Source organism: Apodemus sylvaticus, chromosome 1 (genome assembly GCF_947179515.1).
Source record: "Apodemus sylvaticus chromosome 1, mApoSyl1.1, whole genome shotgun sequence".
Classification (NCBI taxonomy): Eukaryota; Metazoa; Chordata; class Mammalia; order Rodentia; family Muridae; genus Apodemus; species Apodemus sylvaticus.
This window is the reverse complement of record NC_067472.1, coordinates 97,352,690-97,377,295: the sequence shown is the minus strand read 5'-3', so window position 1 is coordinate 97,377,295 and position 24,606 is coordinate 97,352,690. Positions and strand designations below refer to the sequence as shown.

Genomic DNA, 24,606 nt, shown 5'->3' with positions numbered 1-24,606 from the left:
TCCATCACCCCAAGTCCTTTTTTCTTAGCCACTTGGCCTCTGTTGACAGGCATTTCATCTTCTGTCACACCCAATATGCTTGGTAACTTTCTGTTGGAGAATAGTACTATATCCTATACTGAATGTGACATCCAGCTTGGTTCAGCTGTTTTCTTTGGGGCTATTAAATGTTTCCTTCTGGCTGCCATGGCATATGATCTTTTGTGGCTATCTGCAACCCAGTGCTTTATTCTCCCAACATGTCCACAAAAGTCTCTATCCATTTGCTTATAGGGTCTTATAATTGTGTGTTTCTTCATGTTTCCTCATTTACACTTTTCTTTGTTTCTTTTCTCTTCTGTGGATCAAATAGGGTCAATCACTTTTTCTGTGATTTTACTCCTTTGGGTGAACTCTCCTGTTTTGATAACAGTGTCCTCCTAATTCTTGATTCATTTTCTGCTGGCTCCATCATTGTGATCACAGTGTTTGGCATAGCCATTTCCTATACCTACATCCTCATTACCATCTTGAAGATGCATTCCACTGAGGGTTGACACAAGGCCTTCTCTACCTGCACCTCCCACCTCATTACAGGCACTTTGTTCTGTCACGTTCATCTATGTGATGCCAAAATCCAGCTACTCCACAGGCCAGAACAAGGTGGTGTCTGTGCTCTACATGGTATTGTTCCCTATGTTGAATGCCCTCATCTACAGCCTGAGGAATAATGAGATTAAGGGTGCTCTGAAGAGACAACTTGGTAAAAAAATATTTTCTTAGAGACATGTTATTTTGATAGACTTGATATAGTAATAATGCCTCTGATATAATATTTAAGCGAAGGTTCTGCTTAAAAAGGATTGCTGACAGTATTAGCATGTGTATTGTAAGGTAGATATTGGTATAGATGACCCATATTCAGGTGAACAAACAGACTACTTTGATCAGTTATAGGACTCTAATCACTACCCAGTTGAGTTTGGGTTGAGTAGTAAGAGGAGAAAAAGACGAAACAAATCATAAACAAAAGCAAAACAAACAAAAACAATAAAACAAAACAGAGAATAAAGGAAACTGATGTGCTAAGGTGGGGAGTGTTCAACATAGTCCTCACTGTGAACACAAAACCCTTCTAAATTCTGCAGCATGGCCTCAAATTCTCTGGGATAGGGTGCTATTTATACAGATAGTTGTATGAATTAATTGCTCATTCATGTGTATGCAAAAAAGGTAGAATCAAGGTTGAAAACAATACGAACTTCTCTGTGATCATGATTCCTGCCTCCATGAACTTCTGCATGTCCCTGGACAAGTTCTGGCCTCCTGGCTGTCATAATCTGTGACATTCTACATCAGCTACAAAGTGTAAGACCATGTGCTAGAAAGAGCATGTTTCTGAATTTCTAGGAACTAAGAGAAACAAACCAAAACACTTTCCCAGAAGATTCAAGTGTGTAAATCTGACCATGAGATTGGAAAAATGAAAGTTTTAGAAAGACTTCATAATTTTAGGAAGTCTTGGAGTTTAGTTTAGAAAGACTTTGAAGACTTCAGAGCCATACACTGCTCTGCATGCTGGGGCTATTTAATATGTAGTTCACTGAAAATTGTGATGGTCTTCCCAATTTCAAATTATATTTTGAAATTCTGGTATGTAAAGCACTATTCTATGCCACTGGGTTTGTGAATGAGAAACACTCAAAATGGAACTTACCTTCTACAATAGGATTCCAAGAATAAACATTGAAAGTAAGTTATGTGAACTATGATTTTGTTTTGAGAAGTATTGGTGAAAAAAGACAAAACAAAACATAAACAGCAGACAGAAAACAAAAGAAAAACAAACAAACATAGGAGATTAATAAGCTAAGGCATGGAGTATTCAACATAGGCCAACTTAAACCCTTGGAACTGGGAACTCCAAACCCTAGTAGGACTGAATAATGTCCTCAGTTTCTTTTGGGATGAGGTGCTATTTCTGTACAGCCAGTTGTGCGAATTCAGTACTGATTCATAAGCATGTAATTTTATCTTTGAGCTTTCAGTTGCAACAATGGCAGCATTGATCATTTTACTCAAAGCCATGGGGACCTCAACTAGAAAAACTAATAAACATTATATTTGGTATCAAAATAGGGTTAAGAGAATAACAATTCTGTGGGCCCCCAACACAAATACAGCACAGGACTGCAGGGTCTGAACTCAGTCAGAGAATATGCAACTAAACTTTGAGAGACTTGGAGACCCAGGGAGTGGGGAGGTGGGGTGGGGTAGGGGAGAGTGGGGACATCCTCTTGGAAATGGGTGGGAGGAAGTGTTGGATGTGGAACAGTAGGAGGGTGGCCCAGGAGGAGGATAAAGTCTGGACTGTAAAAAAAAAACTGATTAAATAATAAATAAAAAATTTTAAAAATTTAAAAAGAAAATTAAGCCTGGCAAGTATACATGACCCTCCCCATAGAATGGACATTTCTGTAGTTAAAAGAAAACACAAGATAATAATATTTGTAATTAACAAATATTTCTTCATAGTGTTATTATGTAGTTGTTATAAGTAGCATAAGGGGTAAATAATTATTTTCCCCATGTTCATGAATAGCACTGGATGTTAGGAAAAGGCCATGGAATTCCTGAAATAGGGGTTACAGATAGTCATGAGACATGAGGGTATTGGGAATGGAAGCTAGGTAACCTGCAAGAGTAAAATATACACTTAAACCATGAGCCACATATTTAACAAAATGCTTTAGAATTATTTTTTCTTTTGTGATTATTTCATATCAGTAAATGTAAGCTTCTCCCATTTTTATTGAACTTCTAGTATGGCTGCTATAACTAATTTATTTCTTTTTAAACTACTAATATTTCTGACTGATTCAAAACACAATAATACTGTGTTTGTCACAATTAAGTGGCGAAATGGCAAAAGTACTGAACTCTTTCATGTAAATGCATCAAAGTGCACACACACACACACACACACACACATTAAAATAAGAGACTACAGGAAATGGAAAACCTATGTAAGAAAAGAGAAACTACAATTGTAAGCTTCACCACCAGAATACAAAGATAGAAAAGAGAATCTCAAGCATAGAAGTTATGATAGAAGAAAATAATACATCCATCAAAGAAGATGCCAAATCTAAAAAGTTTGAGACACAAAATATCCAGGAAATTTGGGACACTGTGAAAAGACCAAGCCTAAGAACAATAAGAATAGAAGAAGATGTCCAACTCAGAGACTCAGTCAATATCTTCAATAAAATCCTAGGAGAAAATTTCCTTCCCTTAAAGAAAGAGATGCCCATTAAACATACCAGAAGCTTGCAGAACAAAATATATTTTGGAACACCAAAGAAATCAATAATTAATGTACAGAAGAAAGAATATTAAAAAGCCTCCAGGGAAAATGGCCAAGAAGCATAAAGGCAGTCCTATCAGAATTACATCTGACTTATAATCAGTGGCTGCAAAAACAAGAAGGACCTGAATAGATGTCTTACAGATATAAAGAAACCACAGATGTCAGGCCAGACTACTATACCCAGCAAAACCTTCAGTCATCATACAAGGAGAAAACAGGTATTCCATAAGAAAACCAAATTAAAACAATATGCTTGCACTAATGCAGCCCAGAGGAGATACTAGAAATAAAACTCCAATGAGATTAATTATATCCAAGAAAACATAAGTAATAAATAATTTCACACCAGTAGAACCAAAACTGAGAATCAATCGCTCTGTCTCTTTCTCTGTCACTCTCTGTCTTTCTCAGTCTCTGTCTTTGTCTCTGTTTGTGTCTCTCTCTCTCTCTCTCTCTCTCTCTCTCTCTCTCTCTCTCTCTCTCACACACACACACACACACACACACACACACACATACACACACACACATGCACACACACATATACACAAACACTACCACCAACAATATCAAAATAACAGAAATTAATGATCATTTGTCACTGGCCACTAACAGCATCAATGGAGTGAATTAAACCAATAAAATAACACAGGCAAACAGAGTGGTTGCATAAAGAGGGTGCATTATTCTGCTGTATACAAGACATACCTCAGCAACTAAGGTAGATATTCTCTTGGAATAAAGGGCTGGAAAATGTGTTCAAAGCAAATGTACTCAATAAACAAGCTGGAGTAGCCATTCTAATATCTAATAAAATATTCTTTCAACAAAAAGTAATCAAAAGAGATGGAGAAGCACACATAATACACATGAAAGAAAAGAAATCATCAAGAGGATATCTATGAACATCTAGGCCCCAAATCTAAGTGCACTCCCACTAGAAAGAAACATTATTAAAACTTAAATCATACATTGAATCTCAAACATTAATTGTGTAAGACTTCAACACTTGACTCTCACCAATGAACTGGTCATAGAGACAGAAATTAAACAAAGAAATTAAAAAACTAACAAACATTATGAATCAACATACCTAACATATCTATAGAACATTTTACTTAAACACAAAAGATTTATCTTCTTCTCAGCACCCAAACAGAAAATAAAGAGAAATAATGGAATTAACAGAATTGAATCAAATGGGTCTAGCAGATACCTACAGAACATTTCAACCAAACAGAAAAGAATATACTTTCATCTCAGCACCTCACAGATTGTTTTCCAAAATTCACCCCACCAGTTTAGGTTCACTATTTATTTTTCCAAATGGTCAGGGTGGTGGTCATTGCTGATAATCTATATCTCTAAGTTCTTTCCAAGGATGGTCACTGAGGAGAAGGGGGTGAAGAAGGGGGGAAGGATTGTAGGAAGGGATGACTGGAAGGGGACAGAGAGTGGGATGTAAGGTTGAATAAGTAAAATAAATAAATAAAAAATGGGAAGTGTTTTTTGCTGAATTTCAAATTGTTCTGAAAGATTTTCTACATTGGAGTCATTAGGAAAGACATTACAACCTAACTTGACTATTTATTTTTCCAAATGCTTTCTACATATGGTGGTCACTCCTGACGATCTACATATTTACATTAGTTTTTTTTTTCCAAGAGTGGAAACTGGTTCATTAATCTGTTTTAGCAGAATGCTTGGAAAAGATTAAACACTATTATGTGAGTGCCAATGATACTGCCCAGTGATGGGCTGGAAGGTGCCTTAGAGTTTTCATGTAATTCTTACACTGAAGGGGATGTGAAGGCAACAAGCAGAGAAAAACCCCACAGCAGCATCAACTTAGCAGGACACACCTCTCAAAGCATACACATTGTGGTTGTGCTCACTAGTGGGACACAAAATACTGATTCTAAAGCCATTTGTCATTCCTGCTTCACAGTTATTGACAAGGATCAACAATTAGAAAATGAGATCTCGTGAAACTAAAAATTTTCTGTAAGACAAGGGACACTATCAATTGGACAAAACAGCAGCCTACAGAATGGGAAAAGACCTTCGCCAATGCTGTATGCAACAGAGCACTGATACTCAAAATATATAAAGAACTCATGAAACTGTACCTTGACAAAACAAATAAGCCAATTAAAAAATAGGATACAGATATAAACATAGAATTCATGACAGGGGAAGCATTAATGGCCAAGAAGCTCTTAAAGAAATGTTTAACATTTGTAGTCATCAAAGAAATGCAAATTAAAATGACTCTGAGATTCCACCCTATAGCCCTCAAAATGGCTAAGATCAAAAATTGAAGTAATAACTGATTCTGATAAGTATGTGGAGCAAGGGAAATACTCCTCCATTGCTGGTGGGAATACAAACTTGTACAACCACTCTAGAAATCAATCTTGTAATTTCTTAGAAAATTGGAAATATAAATAAGGCTGCTATGAACATAATGGAGCATAGGCCTTTATTGCATGCCGGGGAATCCTTTGGGTATATGCCCAGGAGAGGTATAGCAGGGTCCTCCGGAAGTGTCAGTCCAGTTTTCTGAGGAACCGCCAGACTGATTTCCACAGTGGTTGTACCATCTTACAACCCCACCAGCAGTGGAGGAGTGTTCCTCTTTCTTCACATCCTCACCAACACCTGCTGTCTCCTGAGTTTTTATCCTTAACCATTCTGACTGGTGTGAGGTAAAATCTCAGGGTTGTTTTGATTTGCATTTCCCTAATGACTAATGATGTTGAACATTTCTTAAGGTGCTTCTCGACCATCTGAATTTTTTCAGGTGAAAATTCTTTGGTTAGATCTATACCCCATTTTTAATAGGGTTATTTGGTTCCCCTGGGTCAAACTTCTTGAGTTTTTTGTATATATTGAATATTAGCCCTCTTTCAGATGTACTGTTGGTGAAATTCTTTTCCCAATTTGTTGGTTGCTGATTTGTCCTTTTGACAGTGTCCTTTGCCTTACAGAAACTTTGTAATTTTATGAGGTCCCATTTGTTAATTCTTGATCTTAGAACATAAGCTATTGGTGTTCTGTTCAGGAACTTTCCCCCTGTGCCCATGTCCTCAAGGGTTTTCCCCAGTTTCTTTTCTATTAGTTTCTGTGTGTCTGGTTTTATGTGGAGGTCCTTGATCCACTTGGAGCTGAGTTTAGTACAAGGAGATAATAATGGATCAATTTGCATTCTTTTGCATGCTGACCTCCAGTTGAACCAGCACCATTTGTTGGAAAGGTTATCTTTTTTCCACTGGATATTTTCTGCTCCTTTGTTAAAGATCAAGTGACCATAGGTGTGTGGATTCATTTCTGGGTCTTCAATTCTATTCCATTGGTCCACTTGCCTGTCACTATGCCAATACCATGCAATTTTTAACACTATTGCTCTGTAGTATTGCTTGAGGTCTGGGATACTGAATCCCCCAGAAGTTCTTTTACTGTAACCTTAGTCATTCTGACTTGTGTGAGGTGAAATCTCAGGGTTGTTTTGATTTGCATTTCCCTAATGACTAATGATGTTGAGCATTTCTTAAGGTGCTTCTTGACCATCTGAATTTCTTCAGGTAAAAATTCTTTGTTTAGATCTGTACCCCCATTTTTAACAGGGTTATTTGGTTCCCTGGGGTCTAACTTTTGAGTTATTTGTATATATTGGATATTAGCCCTCTGTTGGATGTAGGGTTGATGAAGATCTTTTCCCAATTTGTAGATTGCAGTTTTGTCCTTTTGACAGTGTCCTTTGCCTTACAGAAACTTTGTAATTTTATGAGATCCAATTTGTCAATTGTTGATCTTAGAGCATAAGCTATTGGTGTTCTGTTCAGGAACTTTTCCTCTGTGCCCATGTCCTCAAGGGTTTAGAACCCAGATATCCCTCAATGGAGAAATAGATAGAGAAACTGTGGTATATATACACAATGGAGTACTATTCAGCAATTAATAAATGAATTCATTAATTTTTTAGGCAAATCGTTGGAACTGGAAAACATCATCCTAAATGAGGTAACACAATCGCAAAAGAATATACATGGATTGCAATCATTGATAAGTGGATATTAATTAGCCCTGAAGCTCTGAATACTGAAGATACAATTAGCATATCAAATGATTCCCATGAAGAAGGAAGAAGAGAGCCCTAATCCTGGAAAGACTTGATCTAGCATTGTAGGGGAGTACCAGGACAGAGAAAAGGGAAGGGGAAAGATAAGAGAATGGATGGAGAGAAGAGGACTTATGGGACATATGGGGGGGGGGGACTGGGACAGGGGAAAGCTTTTGGAAAGTAAACAAAGAATATAGAAAATAAAAATATATTTAAAAAAGAAAAGAAAATTGGAAATAGTTCTACCTGAAGATTCAGCTATATATACCACTATTTGGGAATATATTCATATGATGCTCTAATATATAACAAGGATATGTGCACTAATATGTCCATAACAGCCTTATTCATAATAACCAGAAACTGGAAGCAATGCAGATGTCCCTCAACTGAAGATTAGGTACAAAAATTGTGGTCCATTTATGCAATACAATTCAGCTATTAAAAACAAAACCATTATGCATTTTGCAGGCAAATGAATTACTCATTTTCATCAACAGGGACAATTCACACAAGACATGGACCCTGGAAACCACACTACCATGATAGAGTTCATCCTTTTGAGGATTAACAGTTGATCATACATTTTGTATAACCTTCTTTGTGCTTTGTCTTGGAATATATATTGTCCCTTTAGTTAAAAAAAAAACTATCTGTAAAAACAATTTAGTAAGAAGCTATCCCCAGCACTGCACGACCATGCACTTATTCTTTAGCCATCTAGCTTTTGTGAATATTGTGTTTTCCAGATCAATTATACCCATAATGCTGATAGAATTCTTTGTACATGGAACATCCCTCCCTGTGCATGCCTATGAAGCCCAACTCTATTTTGTGGTCAGTTTTGTGATAGTTGAGTGCTTCCTGCTAGCTGCAATGACCTATGACCTCTATACAGCTATCTTCTCATACATATCTACCCCCATACATGTCCTCACAAATGCTTTCACATTGCTCTCTCAGTTATTTTTAAATCAGGATCAGATAAACCATTTAAATAGGATTAGATAGACCATCTAAATAGTCCCATAAGTCCTGAAGAAATAGAAGCAGTTGTTAATAGTCCTCCCAACAATAAAAAAGCACAGGACCAGATAGGTTTAGTGGGGAATTCTATCAGATCTTTAAAGAAGACCTAATACCAATACTCTTCAAATTATTCCACAAAATAGAAACTCAAGAAACTCTACACAATTCATTCTATGAAGCCAAAATAACACTTAAACCTAAACTAAACCAAGACCAAACAAAGAAAGTGAACTTCATACCAATTTCCCTTATGAACATAGATACAAAAATACTCAACAAAATTCTGGTCAACCGAATCCAAGAATGCATCAAAACAATAATTCACCATGATCAAGTAGGCTTCATCCCAGGGATGCAGGGATGGTTCAATATATGGAGATCCATCAATGTAATCCACTACATAAACAAATTCAAAGAAAAAATGTTCATTTCATTAGATGCTGAAAAAGCTTGTGACAAAATTCAGCATTCCTTCTTGATAAAAGTCTTGGAGAGATAAGGAATCCAAGGCTCATACCTAAACATAGTGAAAGCAATATATTGTAAACCAGTAGCTAACATCAAACTAAATGTAGAGAAACTTGAAAGCAATCCCACTAAAATTGGGGACCAGACAAGGATGCCCACTCTCTCCCTATCTATTCAATATAGTACTCGAAGTCCTAGCCAGAGCAATTAGACAACATAAGGATGTCAAAGGTATATAAATTGGAAGTGAAGAAGTCAAACTATCACTATTGTAGATGATATGATCATATACTTAAGCAACCCCATAAATTCTACCAGAGAACTCCTAAAGCTGCTGAACAACTTTAGCAAAGTGGCTGGATATAAAATTAACTCAAACAAATCAGTAGCATTCCTCTACTCAAAGGATAAACAAGCTGAGAAAGAAATTAGGGAAATAACAACCTTTACAATAGTTACAAATAACAAATAATATTAAATACCTTGGTGTGACTCTAACCAAGCAAGTGAAAGATTTGTATGACAAGAACTTCAAGCCTGTGAAGAAAGAAATCATAGAAGATCTCAGAAGATGGAAGGATCTCCCATGCTCATGGATTGGATACGATTAGTACAGCAAAAATGGCCATCTTGCCAAAAGCAATCTACAGATTCAATGCAATCCATCAAAATTCCAAATCAATTCTTCATAGAGCTAGAAAGAGCAATCTGGAAATTCATTTGGAATAACAAAAAAAAAAAAAAAAAAAAAAAAAAAAAAAAAAAACTCATGATACCCGAAAACTATTCTTCCAAAACAAAAGATCTCCTGGGGGAATCACCATCCCCTATCTCAAGCTCTACTTCAGAGCAACAGTGATAAAAACTACTCTAAGGGGAAAATTTCCTGAATAGAACACCAATGGCTTATGCTTTAAGAACAAGAATTGACAAATGGGACCTCATAAAACTGCAAAGCTTCTGTAAGGCAAAGGACACTGTCAATAGGGCAAAACGGCAACCAACAGATTGGGAAAAGATCTTTACCAATCCTATATCTGATAGAGGGCTAATAGCCAATGTGTACCAAGAACTCAAGAAGTTAGAATCCAGAGTGTCAAATAACCATATTAAAATAGTCCAGAGCTAAACAGGGAATTTTCAACTGAGGAAACTTGAATGGCTCTGAAACACCAAAAGAAATGTTCAGCATCCTTAGTTATCAAGGAAATGCAAATCAAAATACCCCTGAGATTCCACCTCACACCATTCAGAATGGCTAAGATGAAAAACTCAGGGGACAGCAGATGCTGAAAAGGATGTAGAGAAAGAGGAACACTCTCCATTGTTGGTGGGATTGCAAGCTGGTAAAACCACTCTGGAAATCAGTTTGGTGGTTCCTCAAAAAATTGGATATAGAACTACCTGAGGACCCAGCTATACCACTCCTGGGTATATACCCAGAAGATACTCCAACATGTAATAAGGACATATGCTCCACTATGTTCATACCAGCTTTATTTAAAATAGCCATCAAACCCAAAAGAAGATAACCACTCAAATATAAAATTAACATCAAAAATGACAGGAAGCAATAATCACTATTCCTTAATATCTCAACATCAATGGACTCAATTTCCCGATAAAAAGACATAGACTAACAGACTGGATGCCTAAACAGGACCCTGCATTTTGCTGCATACAGGAAACACACCTCAGTGTCAAAGGCAAAAACCACCTTAGAGTAAAAGGTTGGAAGACAATTTTACAAGCAAATGATCTCAGGAAACAAGCTGGAGTAGCCATTCTAATATCAGATAAAATTGACTTTCAACCTAAACTCATCAAAAGAGACACAGAAGGACACTTCTTGCTGGTCAAAGAAAAATGTACCAAGAAGAACTCTCAATTCTAGACATCTATGCTCCAAATGCAAGGGCACCCTCATTCATAAAAAAAAAAAAAAAAAAAAAAAAAAAAAAAAACAACAACAACAACAAAATGGTTGGAAGACTTTCTATGACTCCAGAAAACCAAACAACCCTATTAAAAAATGGGGTACAGAGTTAAACAAAGAATTCTCACCTGAAGAACTTCGGATGGCGGAGAAGCATCTTAAAAAATGCTCAACTTCATTAGTCATTAGGAAATGCAAATCAAAACAACCCTAAGATTTCATCTTACACCAGTCAGAATGGCTAAGATTAAAAATTCAGGAGACAGCAGGTGTTGGAGAGGGTGTGGAGAAAGAGGAACACTCCTCCACTGCTGGTGGGGTTGCAAATTGGTACAACCACTCTGGAAAGCAGTCTAGCGGTTCCTCCGAAAACTGGGCACCTCACTTCCAGAAGATCCTGCTATACCACTCCTGGGCATTTACCCAGAAGACTCCCCACCATGTAATAAGGATACATGTTCTACTATGTTCATAGTAGCCCTATTTATAATTGCCAGATGCTGGAAAGAACCCAGGTATCCCTCAACAGAAGAGTGGATGCAAAAAATGTGGTATATCTACACAATGGAGTACTATTCAGCCATTAGAAACAATGAATTCATGAAATTCTTAGGCAAATGGATGGAGCTAGAGAATATCATACTAAGTGAGGTAACCCAGACTCAAAAGGTGAATCATGGTATGCACTCACTAATAAGTGGATATTAACCTAGAAAGCTGGAATACCCAAAACATAATCCACACATCAAATGAGGTACAAGAAGAAAGGAGGAGTGGCCCCTGGTTCTGGAAAGACTCAGTGAAACAGTATTCAGCAAAACCAGAACGGGGAACTGGGAAGGGGTGGATGGGAGGACAGGGGAAGAGAAGGGGGCTTACGAGACTTTCGGGGAGTGGGGGGGCTAGAAAAGGGGAAATCATTTGAAATGTAAATAAATTATATCGAATAAAAAAAAAGAAAAAAAACCAACAAAATAAAAACAAATACAAAAAAAAAAAAAAAACAACAACAAAAATCCTTTACTAAAGCTCAAAGCACACATGGCATGGCAACTAATACAATAATTGTGGGTGACTTCAACACCCTACTCTCCTCAATGGACCGATAAGGAAAACAGAAACTAAACAGGGACACAGTGAAACTAATTGAAGCTTTGGACCAATTGGATTTAACAGATATATATAGAACATTTCATCCTAAAGTAAAAGAATATACCTTTTTCTCAGCGCCTCATGGTACCTTCTCCAAAATCAATCATATAATTGGTCACAAGACAAACCTCAACAAATATAAGAAGATCTAAATAATCCTATGACTCCTATCAGATCAGTATGAAGTAAAACTGGTCTTCAATAGCAACAAAAACAACAGAAAGTCCACATACACATGGAAACTGAACAATACTCTACTCACTGATACCTTGGTCAAGGAAGAAAGAAAGAAAGAAATCAAAGACTTTTTAGAATTTAACGAAAATGAAAGCACCACATACCCAAATCTGTGGGACACAATGAAAGCAGTGCTAAGAGGAAAACTCATAGCCCTGAGTGCCTCCAAAAAAAAAAATTGAGAGAGCATACACTGGAAGCTTAATGGCACAACTTAAAGCTCTGAAACAAAAAGAAGCTAATTCACCCAGGAGGAAAAGAAGACAGGAAATCATCAAACACAGATGAAATCAATCAAGTAGAAACAAAGAAAACCATACAAATAATCAACAAAACCAGGAGCTGGATCTTTGAAAAAAATCAACAAGATAGATAAACCCTTAGGCAGACTAACCAAAGGGCACAGAGACAGTATCCAAATTAACAAAATTAGAAATGAAAAGGGAGATATAACAGAAACTGAGGAAATTCAAAAAATCATCAGATCCTACTACAAAAGCCTATACTCAACAGAACTGGAGAATCTGGAGGAAATGGACAACTTCTTAGACAGATAACCAAATGCCAAAATTAAATCAGGATCAAATACACCATCTAAACAGTCCCATAACCCCTAAAGAAATAGCAGGGGTCATAGAAAGCCTTCCAACCAAAAAAAGCAGAGAACCAAATGGTTTTAGTGCCAAATTCTATCAGACCTTCAAAGAAGACTTAACACCAATACTCTTCAAACTCTTCCACAAAATAGAAACAGAAGAAACACTACCCAACTCATTCTACAAAGCCACAATTATGCTGATACCAAAACCACCCAAAGATCCAACAAAGAAAGAGAACTTCAGACCAATTTCCCTTATGAATATTGATGCAAAAATACTCAATAAAATTCTTGCCCACTGTATCCAAGAACACATCAAAACGATCATCCACTATGATCAAGTAGGTTTCATCCCAGGGATGCAGGGATGGTTCAATGTATGGAAATCCATCAATGCTATCCACTACATAAACAAACTCAAAGGAAAAAAAAAACAGCATGGTCATTTCATTAGATGCTGAAAAAGCATTTGACAAAATTCAGCATCCTTTCATGCTAAAAGTCTTGGAAAGAACAGGAATTCAAGGCCCATACCTAAACATAGTAAAAGTAATATAGAGCAAACCGGTAGCCAACATAAACTAAATGGAGAGAAACTGGAAGCAATACCACTAAAATCAGAGACTAGACAAGGCTGCCCCTGCTCTCCATATCTTTCAGCGTAGTACTTGAAGTCCTAGCTAGAGCAATTAGACAACATAAGGAGGTCAAAGGTATACAAATTGGAAAGGAAGAATTCAAACTATCACTATTTGTAGATGATATGATAGTATAATTAAGTGACCCAAAAAACTTCACCAGAGAACTCCTACAGCTGATAAACAACTTCAACAAAGTGGTTGGTTACAAAATCAACTCAAGCAAATTAGTGGCCTTCCTATACTCAAAGGATAAGCAGGCTGAGAAAGAAATTAGGGAAATGACACCCTTCACAATAGCCACAAACAAGAAACAAAGTATCTTGGTTTGACTCTAACCAAACAAGTGAAAGATCTATACAAGAACTTCAGGTCTCTGAAGAAGGAAATTGAAGAAGATCTCAGAAAACGGAAAAATCTTCCATGCTCATGGATTGGCAGGATTAATATAGTTAAAATGGCCATCTTTCCAAAAGCAATCTACAGATTCAAAGCAATCCCCATCAAAATCCCAACTCAGTTCTTCATAGAGTTAGAAAGAGCAATTAGAATTCTCAAATTCATCTGGAATAACAAAAAACACAGGACAGCTAAAACTATTCTCAACAGTAAAAGAACTTCTGGGGGAATCAGTATCCCAGACCTCAAACTTTACTACAGAGCAATAGTGTTAAAAACTGCATGGTATTGGTATAGTGACAGGCAAGCAGTTCAATGGAATAGGATTGAAGACCCAGAAATGAATCCACACAGCTATAGTCACTTGATCTTCGACAAATGAGCTGAAAGCATCCAGTGGGAAAAAAAATAGCCTTTTCAACAAATGGTGCTGGTTCAATTGGAGGTCAGCATGCAAAATCATGCGAGTTGATCCATTCTTATCTCCTTGTACTAAGCTCAACTCTAAGTGGATCATGGGCCTCCACATAAAACCTGACACAATGAAACTAACAAAAAAGAGACTGGAGAAGACCCTTGAGGACATGGGCACAGGGGAAAAGTTCCTTAACAGAACACCAATAGCTTATGCTCTAAGATCAAGAATTGACAAATGGGACCTCACAAAATAATAAATTTTCTGTAAGGCAAAGGACACTGTCAAAAGGACAAAACAGCAACCAACAAATTGTGAAAGGATCTTCACCAACCCTAAATCTGACAGAGGGCTAATATCCAATATATACAAAGAACTCAAGAAGTTAGACCCCAGAGAACCAAACAACCCTATTTTAAAAAATGGGGTACAGAGCAAAACAAAGAATTTTTACCTGAAGAACTTCAGATGGCTGAGAAGCACCTTAAGAAATGTTCAACATCATTAATCATTAGGGAAATACAAATCAAAACAACCCTGAGATTTCACCTTACACCAGTCAGAATAGCTAAGGTTAAAAACTCAGGAGACAGCAGGTGTTGGTGAGGATGTGGAGAAAGAGGAACACTCCTCCATTGCTGGTGGGATTGCAAGATGGTACAACCACTATGGAAATCAGTCTGGTAGTTCCTCAGAAAACTGGGCATGACACTTCTGGAGGACCCTGCTATACCTCTCCTGGGCATATACCCAGAGGATTCCCCAGCATGCCATAAGGACACATGCTCCACTATGTTTATAGCACCCTTATTTATAAAAGCCAGAAGCTGGGAAGAACCCAGATGTCCCTCAATGGAGGAATCAATACAGAAAATGTGGTATATTTACACAATGGAATACTACTCAGCAATTAAAAACAATGAATTCATGAAATTCTTAGGCAAATGGTTGGAACTGAAAACTACCATCCTAAGTGAGGTAACCCAATCACAAAAGAATACACATGGAATGCAATCACTGATAAGTGGATATTAATTAGCCTAGAAGCTCTGAATTCTCAAGACACAATTAGCATATCAAATGATACCCAAGTAGAAGGAAGGAGAGGGCCCTAGTTCTGAAAAGACTTGATCCAGCATTGTAGGGGAGTACCAGGACAGAGAAATGGGAGGGGGGTGATTGGGAAATGGGCAGAGGGAAGAGAGCTTATGAGACTGATGGGAAGTGGGGATCCAAGAAAGGGGAAATCATTTGGAATGTAAACAAAGAATATAGAAAATTAAGTAAAATAAAATAAAATAGCCAGAAACTGGAAAAAACCCAGATATACTTCAACAGAGGAAGGGATATAGAAATTGTGGTATATATATACAATGGAGTACTATTAGGCTGTTAAAAACAATGAATTCATGAAAATCTTAGGCAAATAAATGGAACTAGAAAGTGTCATCCTGAACAAGGTAACCCAATTACAAAAGAGCACACATGGTATGCACTCAATGATAAGTGAATATTAGCCCAAAAGCTAAAAACTAACAAGTTACAATTCTGAGACCACAGGAAGCCCCAGAAGAAAGAAGACCAAAATGGGGGTGCTTTGGCTTCTCAGAGAAAGGGAACAAAATACTCACAGGAACAACTATGAAGACAAAGTGTGATGCAGAGACTGAAAGAAAGGCCACCCAGAGGCTGTCCTACCTGGGGATTCATCCTATAAACAGTCACAAAACCCTGAAACTACTATGGATGACAAGAAGTGTGTACCGAAAAGAGCCTGTTATTGTTGTCTTTTGGAGGGGCCCTGCCAGAGCCTTACAGATACAGAGGCGAATACTAGCACCCAACAAATGGACTGAGCATAGGGTTCACAATGGAGGAATTAGAGGGCAGACTGGAGGAGCTAGGGGAGGTGGTTGCAGCCCCATGGGAAGGACGATGATGTAGGCCAACCAGATGCCCCAGGGCTCCCAAAGACTAAGAAATCAACTAAAGGGTACACACGGTTCCAGCCAAAACAGTGGCAGAGGAATGCGTTGTCAGGCATCAGTGGGAGGAGAGGTCCTTGGTCCTGTGAAGGCTCAATAGAGGCCCCAGCATGGGGAAACTGAATGGGGGTCGTGGAGTGGGTTGGGTGGAAGAGCATATTCTTAGAGGCAAGGGGGTGGGGAAGATGGGTTGGGGGTTTGGGGGGAAGTGGAAAAACGGAAGAGGTATAACATTTGAAAGGTAAATGAAGAATATTCAATAAAAAAGGCAAAAAAAGAAAATTAAAACCATAACTAAGGTATTAGTAAAGTTTTGTATAGATAAACCCAGTCAATATTTTATCTTCTGTCCTAGCACCTAGTTCCCTTTTTATGACCTTTGGTTAATTGTTTTACAACCTCTTGGAATGTGCTCTAAGTTGGAGAAAAGTCTGCTATCTAAGAGCAATTAACTTGTGACACTTGAGGGACTGGCAGAGTTCTCATTGCAGTTTTGACTATCAGAAAAGGACCTAGTAGCAGTCCCACTATAAAAGAGCTTAATAATCACAGATATAATTTTAGGAATTCTTATAGGATCATCATAAAACTTAAATCATCTATTTGTCTACATAGCATCACTCTAAGACAGTCCATCTTCATGGATCCGCAGAGATCTGCTCCAAAGGGCTGTGTTATTACCTATGGATTATTATATATGTTTAATAATAACAGGAAAGGCATATTAATAGGAAGAATCTTTCCTAAAATTCATCCCTCACAACCTTGCTTAATGAGGGCTCACCTGTTACAGATTATATAATAATGTGAAGCAGGCCATTTCAGGGTGATCACCTGCTGGTATATTAGCGTGTCCCATTATGGCTCTTTACATAGGTGATTTGGTGTCCCAATCCCTTCACTAATGGTCCTTACTGAAGAGGTTGTCTCTACAGGCTCCATATGCCCCCTGTTGGGCATTTTAGCTAAGGTCATCTATATTGTGTCCTGGGAGCCTTCTCTACCCCAAATACCTGGGATTTTCCTGAGGTTCTGCCACTGCCATCCACCTCCAGCAACTGCATATTTCTATTGATTCTCCTGACCCTCTGGGCCCCTCTCCTGATCCTGTTCCCCTTATTCCCTCACTCTTCCCTCTCCCACCCAGGTCACTCCTTTCCTCTGCACACCCCCCATACTTATTTTGTTCTCATTTCTAAATGGGATTGACACATCCTCGCTTGGGCCTTTTTGTTTAACTTCTTAGGCTCTGTGGGTTGTATCACAGATATTCTGTACTTTTTGGCTAATATCTACTTATCAGTGAGTAGATAGCAGGCATGTCTTTGTGGGTCTGTGTTACCTCACTGAGAATGATATTTTCTAGTAACATCCATTTGTCTGCAAAGTTCATAATGTCCTTGTTTTTAATAGCTGAATAGTATTCCATTGTGTAGATGAACCACAATTTTGTATCCAGTTGATAAAAAAGTAGGTTTTCCACAAAGTAACTTTATACATTTCATAACAGTGTGTAATATGCTCACCTCTGATGAGCTCTTCCCTTGGATCAGTTTGCTCTCGCTGTGGCCTGCACCCCTCCCTATCTTCTCATATCTTATTTATAGCATCTGTTCAATCTCCGCTTCCATTTCCTTAAAGTAAGGCCAAGTCAGCCCATTGCCTGCACAATTTCATTTTCATAATTGGGGACACAATGGTGAAATTGAATCTCTTGTGTGAAGACATGCTCATTATTCCCTGTAGATGCCTGGAGGAGAGGTGTATACCTAGTTAGTACCATGGTGTTTCCCAATCTCCACAGAGGATAATCTGCATACATGGATTATAAGGTCTCCAAAGAGAAGGTTTCTCCCAGAGCATACAATGTTATAAAATTAATGCACTCACTCACCAAGTTGTATGGGTGGGAATGATTTTTAAATACCAGGTCAAATATCTGATCCATTAGGTTGCACATCAGTTCATGTTTTGAGCTAAAGATTGTGTTTGAGATTCTGTCAGTGGCTTCTACCTTATCAATCAGAGGGATACCATTTCAATTCTACTGGCATTTGATGGTACTTGGCAAGTGATAGCTCTGCTCCGGTAAGAAAACCAGTTGCTTCAGTTGCTACAACTTTCTTTTTCACAAAAGGGTTTAGATAACAGCTAGAACTCTAAGGGAGTAAGCTCACACAAGCTGTCAGTTCACAGAGGGGTCAGAGTAAGGGTGATCAAGAACAATTCTGTAGAAGAGGAAACCCTGAGGACAGAGCTACTTGCTCAACATGATAAGGAAAGTTAATGCTAAAGAAATCCAAGTTAGCACCCGGCACACCATACTAAAGAAAGAGAGGAAGCAGTCAGGTCCAGTTCTTATAAAACATTCACAAAAGTTTTACTTAGATTTATTTAATAAAATTTTTATTTGCCCACTTCTTTTTCTATTTAAATAACATTCTCTCTGTATTATCTTATATTAACTTAGTTTGTTTTATACTTTAGAAATTGAATATATCATTTTGTCTTTTAAAGTTTTTATTTTTCTTCCGAGATCATTTGACTTGTTTTATGAAAATGTTGACAGCAGTAACATATTATTGTAGTTAGCATAGACATTTCATATTGATGTGTGTGTATGTGAGAGAGAGAGAGATAGAGACAGACAGACAGACAGACAGACAGACAGACAGACAGACAGACAGAGACAGAGAGACAGAGACTGATGTTGACCTACACATATCAAGACCAGAGGTAGATATTGGGTGGCTTCTTCTATGATTCCCCACCTTCTTCTTCTTTTTATTCTTTGAGACTGAAACTCACAGTGTAGCCCTGGTTGACCTAGAAAGTGACTGTCTGTTTCCTGAGTGCTGGGATTAAAGGGATGCAGCATCAGGTCAAGATGTCTACCTTACTTTCTATGGCAGAGTCTCATGGAACTTGAGCTTGTCATTTCAGCTCTGCTGACTGAGCAGTGAGTCCTGGAATTGTCCTGTCTCCACCCTGCCCCGTGCTGGGGTAACAGATGCATAGCACTATGTAGACCCAGCTCTTTCAAGTGGCTGCTGGGGATCCAAACTCAGGTCCTCACACTTGAACACGAACAGCAAGCGAGTCACCCACTGAGCCATCCCCCTAGTCCTAGCTATTTACTTTTAGAACATCACCAGAGTCATACTTAGCAAATCAACGTTTAAAAAAAAAACAACTCTTTTTTAATGTCTGAATGATCTGAACCCAAGGTATCATGTGTCTTCAGTTTGTTGTATAATTCTGTCCTCTAGCTTCCCTGTGTCACATTCCATACTATAATTCTGTTTTTGCTCCCACAGGCTGGCATCCTGTGTTTTAGTCCTCAAGTGTTACTAGAGTTCATTACCCTTACGTATGCTTCTAAAACAATCATTTCCACTCTGACTTCCTTACATGCCTGCCAGAGAAATGAACATTTTATTCTATGAGTCAGGGGAGGCCAGAAGGTTTTGGGAGGAAGCATAGGATTGTTTTGATGGAGTTGTAGGAAACAAACGGGAGGAGAAGGTATAAAATATGGGAAGTCATCAGGGCTCCATACACTGATGTGTAGAAACTTCAGTGGATGTCAGGGTCTGGCAAGTGTTAACAGGTTTCTGGTTCTAAGGATGTGCATGTACTGACAGTGGGGAGAAATCTGGAAACAGGAGAAGTTAGATTGGAAGGTGGAGGGAGAGTGGGGAGCTTTGTCCTGATTGGGGCTCTGAAGGAGAGTTGGACAAGGAGGAAAACAGCTGTATGTAAGATTGGAAGATGGTAGAGAATCAGGAATTTCATGCTGTTTATTGTCCAAATATTGTTCCACCTCTCTCAGCCTAGCTCCCATTTGACTTGGATGGGGGCCCTGCAGCCTGCAGTTTTCTATTGATAAATAAGATGCCCAAATCAGAGCCAAAAGGGCTGTCCAGGTGTAATTCCTGACCATACAGATAGGGGTCCACATGCAGGGAAGAGCACAGGCTCAAGCTGGGCTGTTGTGTCACAAACAGGACTAATTCCTAAACCAGTGGTGCTCATGCCCCACAGCAGCCCCAAGCTTCTAGAAAAGTCAGATAGTAAATGTGGCTCTATTTTGTTCTCGTGATGATTATTTTCCTTTAGATGCAGTAGTCAACTGAGGGTAGAGTTCGGGCTTTCTTAATTTAAATAATTATTCCTCCATGGATTTATTAAATATCAATTCATCACTTTATTTGGGGTCAATTTATCTATTATGTATGTAGCTACCTGTTTTTAAGTTCTAGGAACAACTCAAAGTCTAGAACACAATTCTTTTCATCCTGCAGTTTATATTCTAGAGGGAGAATTAGGCATGAAGCTAAAAACACCAAATAATTTGGATTATTTTCATTGGTGCTCTAGAAAATGACAAGCCAGGTGATGGGAGTTAGAGATCTGGGTGGTAAAGATGCACAGAGTGGCTCGGATGTCTTCTGTGGAGTATGACATCTGTATGGCTCAGGTTCGTGGGAAAGGACTTGGTGATGGACTCTCAACCACTGAGTGGGTGTGATACAAACTCCACGTATAGCTATGTTTTCCTTTAACGGTAACAAGTGAGTCATGGATTCAGAATGGTCTTACATGGTATTTTCTAAAGTCATTTTTTTTTAATTACAAAAATCAATGGTAGAAAATTGGTTTCTAAAATTTTTCATTGGGACAAATTTCAGTAAATTTGGTTCACCTGTACCAGAAAACAAAGAAGTAATCTTGAAGCCATTTGACTTATGTTCATTTGGGGTCACTCATTCTACAAATCAAATTTTGGGGGTATAGCATATTTATTCATGTATAAATTGTTTATTTTTTATTTTTAACAAACTAAAATAAGTGTGCTTTGTACCTGGGTATTTATCAAAATAAATATACATTTTATAATTTATTTTAAAAAATACATTTACCAATATATTTACATTTAAAATTATCATAGTTTTAATTTGTCAGATTTTTTACTATTTATCTAATTTGAAACTTTTTATATAAAATTTATGTATAAGTATACAATTAAATACAACACAGATATGCATGCATCAGAGTAATGGATAGTGGATTCAAAGTAACACAATGCTTGTATATGTTCTAAGAATGGGTTTGGTTAACTTTTTGCTACATAGAAAAATGTTGCTACTACTATTCTATTTTGTGAGCAAATTTTTATTGGTTATTTTATTTATTTGCATTTCAAATGTTATCCCCCTTCCCAGGGTCCCCTCTCCAAACCCCCTATCCCCTCTCCCTCCCCCTGCTTCTATCCAGGGGCTCCCCTATGCACCCACCCACTCCTACCTCACTGCCCTAGAATTCCCCTACACTGTGGCATCCAGCCTCCATAGGACCAAGTGTCTCTCCTCCCATTGATGCCAGATAAAGCCATCCTCTACTACATATACAGATGGAACCATGGGTCTCTCCATGCATATTCTTTGGTTGTTTATAGATTGATAATTATAATTTTTATTAATAATAATTAAAATTAAATTATTATTATTATTAGCAATAACATGTGTGTGTGTGTTTGTGTGTGTGTGTGTGTGTGTGTGTGTGTGTGTGTGTTTGTGTGTGTACATATGCCATGGAGAGCTTGTGGAGTTCAGGGAACTTTATGATATTGCTTCCCTTTGTCCACCTTATTAATGATGATCTGTTTTGCTTCTATGCTAACATAGAAGCTATGTGCTCCAGGCTAACAGGCCTTCAAGCTTAAGGGTATATCACTTGGCTTTGCCTCCCACTCACATTTTGTTATAGGAGTCCTGGGATTATAGATGTGTTCGTATATCAAACTTTTGTTTTATTTTGTTGTTGTTGTTAGGTGGCTTCCAGGGATGGAACTGAAGTCAGGTTGTGTGGCAAATGCTTTTAATAGCTGAGTCATTTCAACAGCAATATTTTATATTTGTTCAACATTTTTGAGCCACAGTTTTGTAACTCTCCATTTGTCTTTTAAAGATTCATTGTTACAACATATTGACCATTCTTCAAAACTGCCAGTCTGAAACTCTGTCAAAAGGAGCATGTCTTTAAAACTTCTGCCAAGAACTCCAAGTTTAAACTCAGTTCTTGCACTGTGACTTCATCTTGTATGTACTATGTCCCTAAGACAAACACAGGGCTCCAATATTATAATGAGGAGGCAAAATCACAGCTCTACAATTGAATTCATCCTCTTGGGATTTTCTAACTCTCCAGAACTTCAAGGGCAGATGTTTGGGGCTTTCCTAGTAATTTATCTGGTGACTGTGATGGGAAATGCCATCATTATCACCATCATCTTCCTGGACCACAGCCTGCACATCCCTATGTACCTGTTCCTGCAGAACTTATCTTTAGTGGACCTCTGTTTCAGCACAGTCATCACACCTAAAATGCTGGTGGTCCTGACTAGTAAGAAAGCAACCATTTCTTTCGGGGGTTGTTTTGCACAAATGTACTTCATTCTCTTTTTTGGTGTGACTGAGTGTTTTCTCCTGGGAGCAATGGCTTATGATCGATTTGCTGCAATCTGCCATCCTCTATCCTACCCCATGATTATGAACAAAAGAGTGTTCATGAAATTAGTGATGTTTTCATGGGTCTCGGGTACCATGATGAGTACTCTACAGACCATATGGGTGTTTAGCTTCCCCTACTGTGGCCACAAGGAAATTAACCATCTTTTCTGTGAGACTCCTCCTGTGCTGGAGCTTGCCTGTGCAGACACCTTCCTGTTTGAAGTCTATGCCTTCACGGGCACCATTTTGATAGTCATGGTCCCCTTCCTGTTGATACTCTTGTCTTATACTCGAATTCTCTTTGCCATCCTGAGGATGCCATCCACTACAGGGAGGCAGAAGGCCTTTTCCACGTGTGCCTCTCATCTCACCTCTGTCACCCTCTTCTATGGTACAGCCAGTATAATTTATCTACAGCCCAAATCCAGATACTCACCAGACACCAAGAAACTTATGTCATTAGCATATATATTGCTCACCCCTCTGCTGAATCCACTTATCTACAGTCTGAGGAACAAGGAGATGAAAAGGGCTGTGTTGAAATTATGGCAAAGAAAACTATCTTTACACACATCTTGATTTGTTGAAGAGCTTGTTTTACTATCAGGCTTTTGAACTCTATGGATTTTAAAGATGGTGAAAACAGAGTACATTTCATGGTTAGTGTATGTTTTCCTTCTTGATAGTTCCATGTTTGAAAAACATGTCACATTAATCTTCATTTTTAATACTTTACCCAATTGTTTTAAGAGGTATATGCTTTGAAACATAATTCACAGTTTATTGATCTATTTTCTGTTGTTGACATACAGATAATTGTGATAGTACTGCCATTAAGATGATGTTTCAATAAACATCTAGTTCCTTATAAGTTCATGTTTGGTGATTTTACTTATTTTTTCCACTAATTAATTATGTATTCATACATGTTACATTGCAAATGCTGCTCTCCTTGCCCCCTTCACACAGTCCCTTTCCTCCATCATGTTCTCCTCTGAGAGGGGAATAACACACTTGGGTGTCGCCCAACCTTGGAACATCAAGTCACTTCAAAGCTAGACACATCCCTCCCACTGAAGAAAGACAAGGCATCGCAGTTAGGGGAACAGAATCAACAGACAAGCTACAGTTTTAGGGATGACTCCTCTATAGTTATTAGGGAAACTGCTGGAGTACAGAGCTGCCCATTTTCTACATATGTGTGGGGGCCTCAGATCCAGCCCATGTATGTTCTTTGGTTGGTGGTTCAGTCTCCAAGAGCCCCAAAGTGTCCAGTTTGGTTGACCCTGTTGGTTTTCCTGTAGAGTTACTATCCCCTCTGGAGCCCTTGGTTCTTCCCCCAAGTCTTCTATAAGACTCTCTAAGACTCTCTAAGCTCTTTCCAATGTTTGTCTGTGACCCTCTGAATCTGTTTCAGATTTTTTCCTGTAGAGTTACTATCCCCTCTGGAGCCCTTGGTTCTTCCCCCAAGTCTTCTATAAGACTCTCTAAGACTCTCTAAGCTCTTTCCAATGTTTGTCTGTGACCCTCTGAATCTGTTTCAGTCAGTGGCTAGGTGGAAGATCTCAGAAGATAGTTATGTGAGTCTGCAAGCATAACAGAGTGTCATTAATGGTATTAAGTATTAGTGCTTGCCCTTGGGATAGGTCTCTAGCTGGTCCAGTTATTGGTTGGCCATTCCCTCAGTCTCTGCTCCTCCTTTGTCCCTGCATTTCTTATAGAAAGGACAAATTTTGCATTAAGAGTATTGAGGGTGGGTTGGTGT

At 38.2% G+C, this 24,606-nt stretch overlaps 1 protein-coding gene and 1 pseudogene across 1 annotated transcript; both read left to right on the top strand.

Annotated features, from left to right (window-relative positions):
• The first annotated feature begins 200 nt into the window (after positions 1 to 200).
• On the top strand, positions 201 to 762 carry LOC127681118 (olfactory receptor 510-like; annotated as a pseudogene).
• Positions 763 to 22,439: 21,677 nt separating this feature from the next.
• Positions 22,440 to 23,420, top strand: LOC127679507 (olfactory receptor 10A3-like). The gene has a single exon (XM_052175368.1). It carries the CDS (start codon positions 22,440 to 22,442, stop codon positions 23,418 to 23,420), a length of 981 nt encoding a protein of 326 aa, XP_052031328.1.
• Positions 23,421 to 24,606: the final 1,186 nt, after the last annotated feature.

Bases quoted from the DNA above. Each gene is read 5' to 3' on its own strand.
- LOC127679507 (XM_052175368.1), top strand. From the start codon at position 22,440: ATGTCCCTAAGACAAACACAGGGCTCCAATATTATAATGAGGAGGCAA.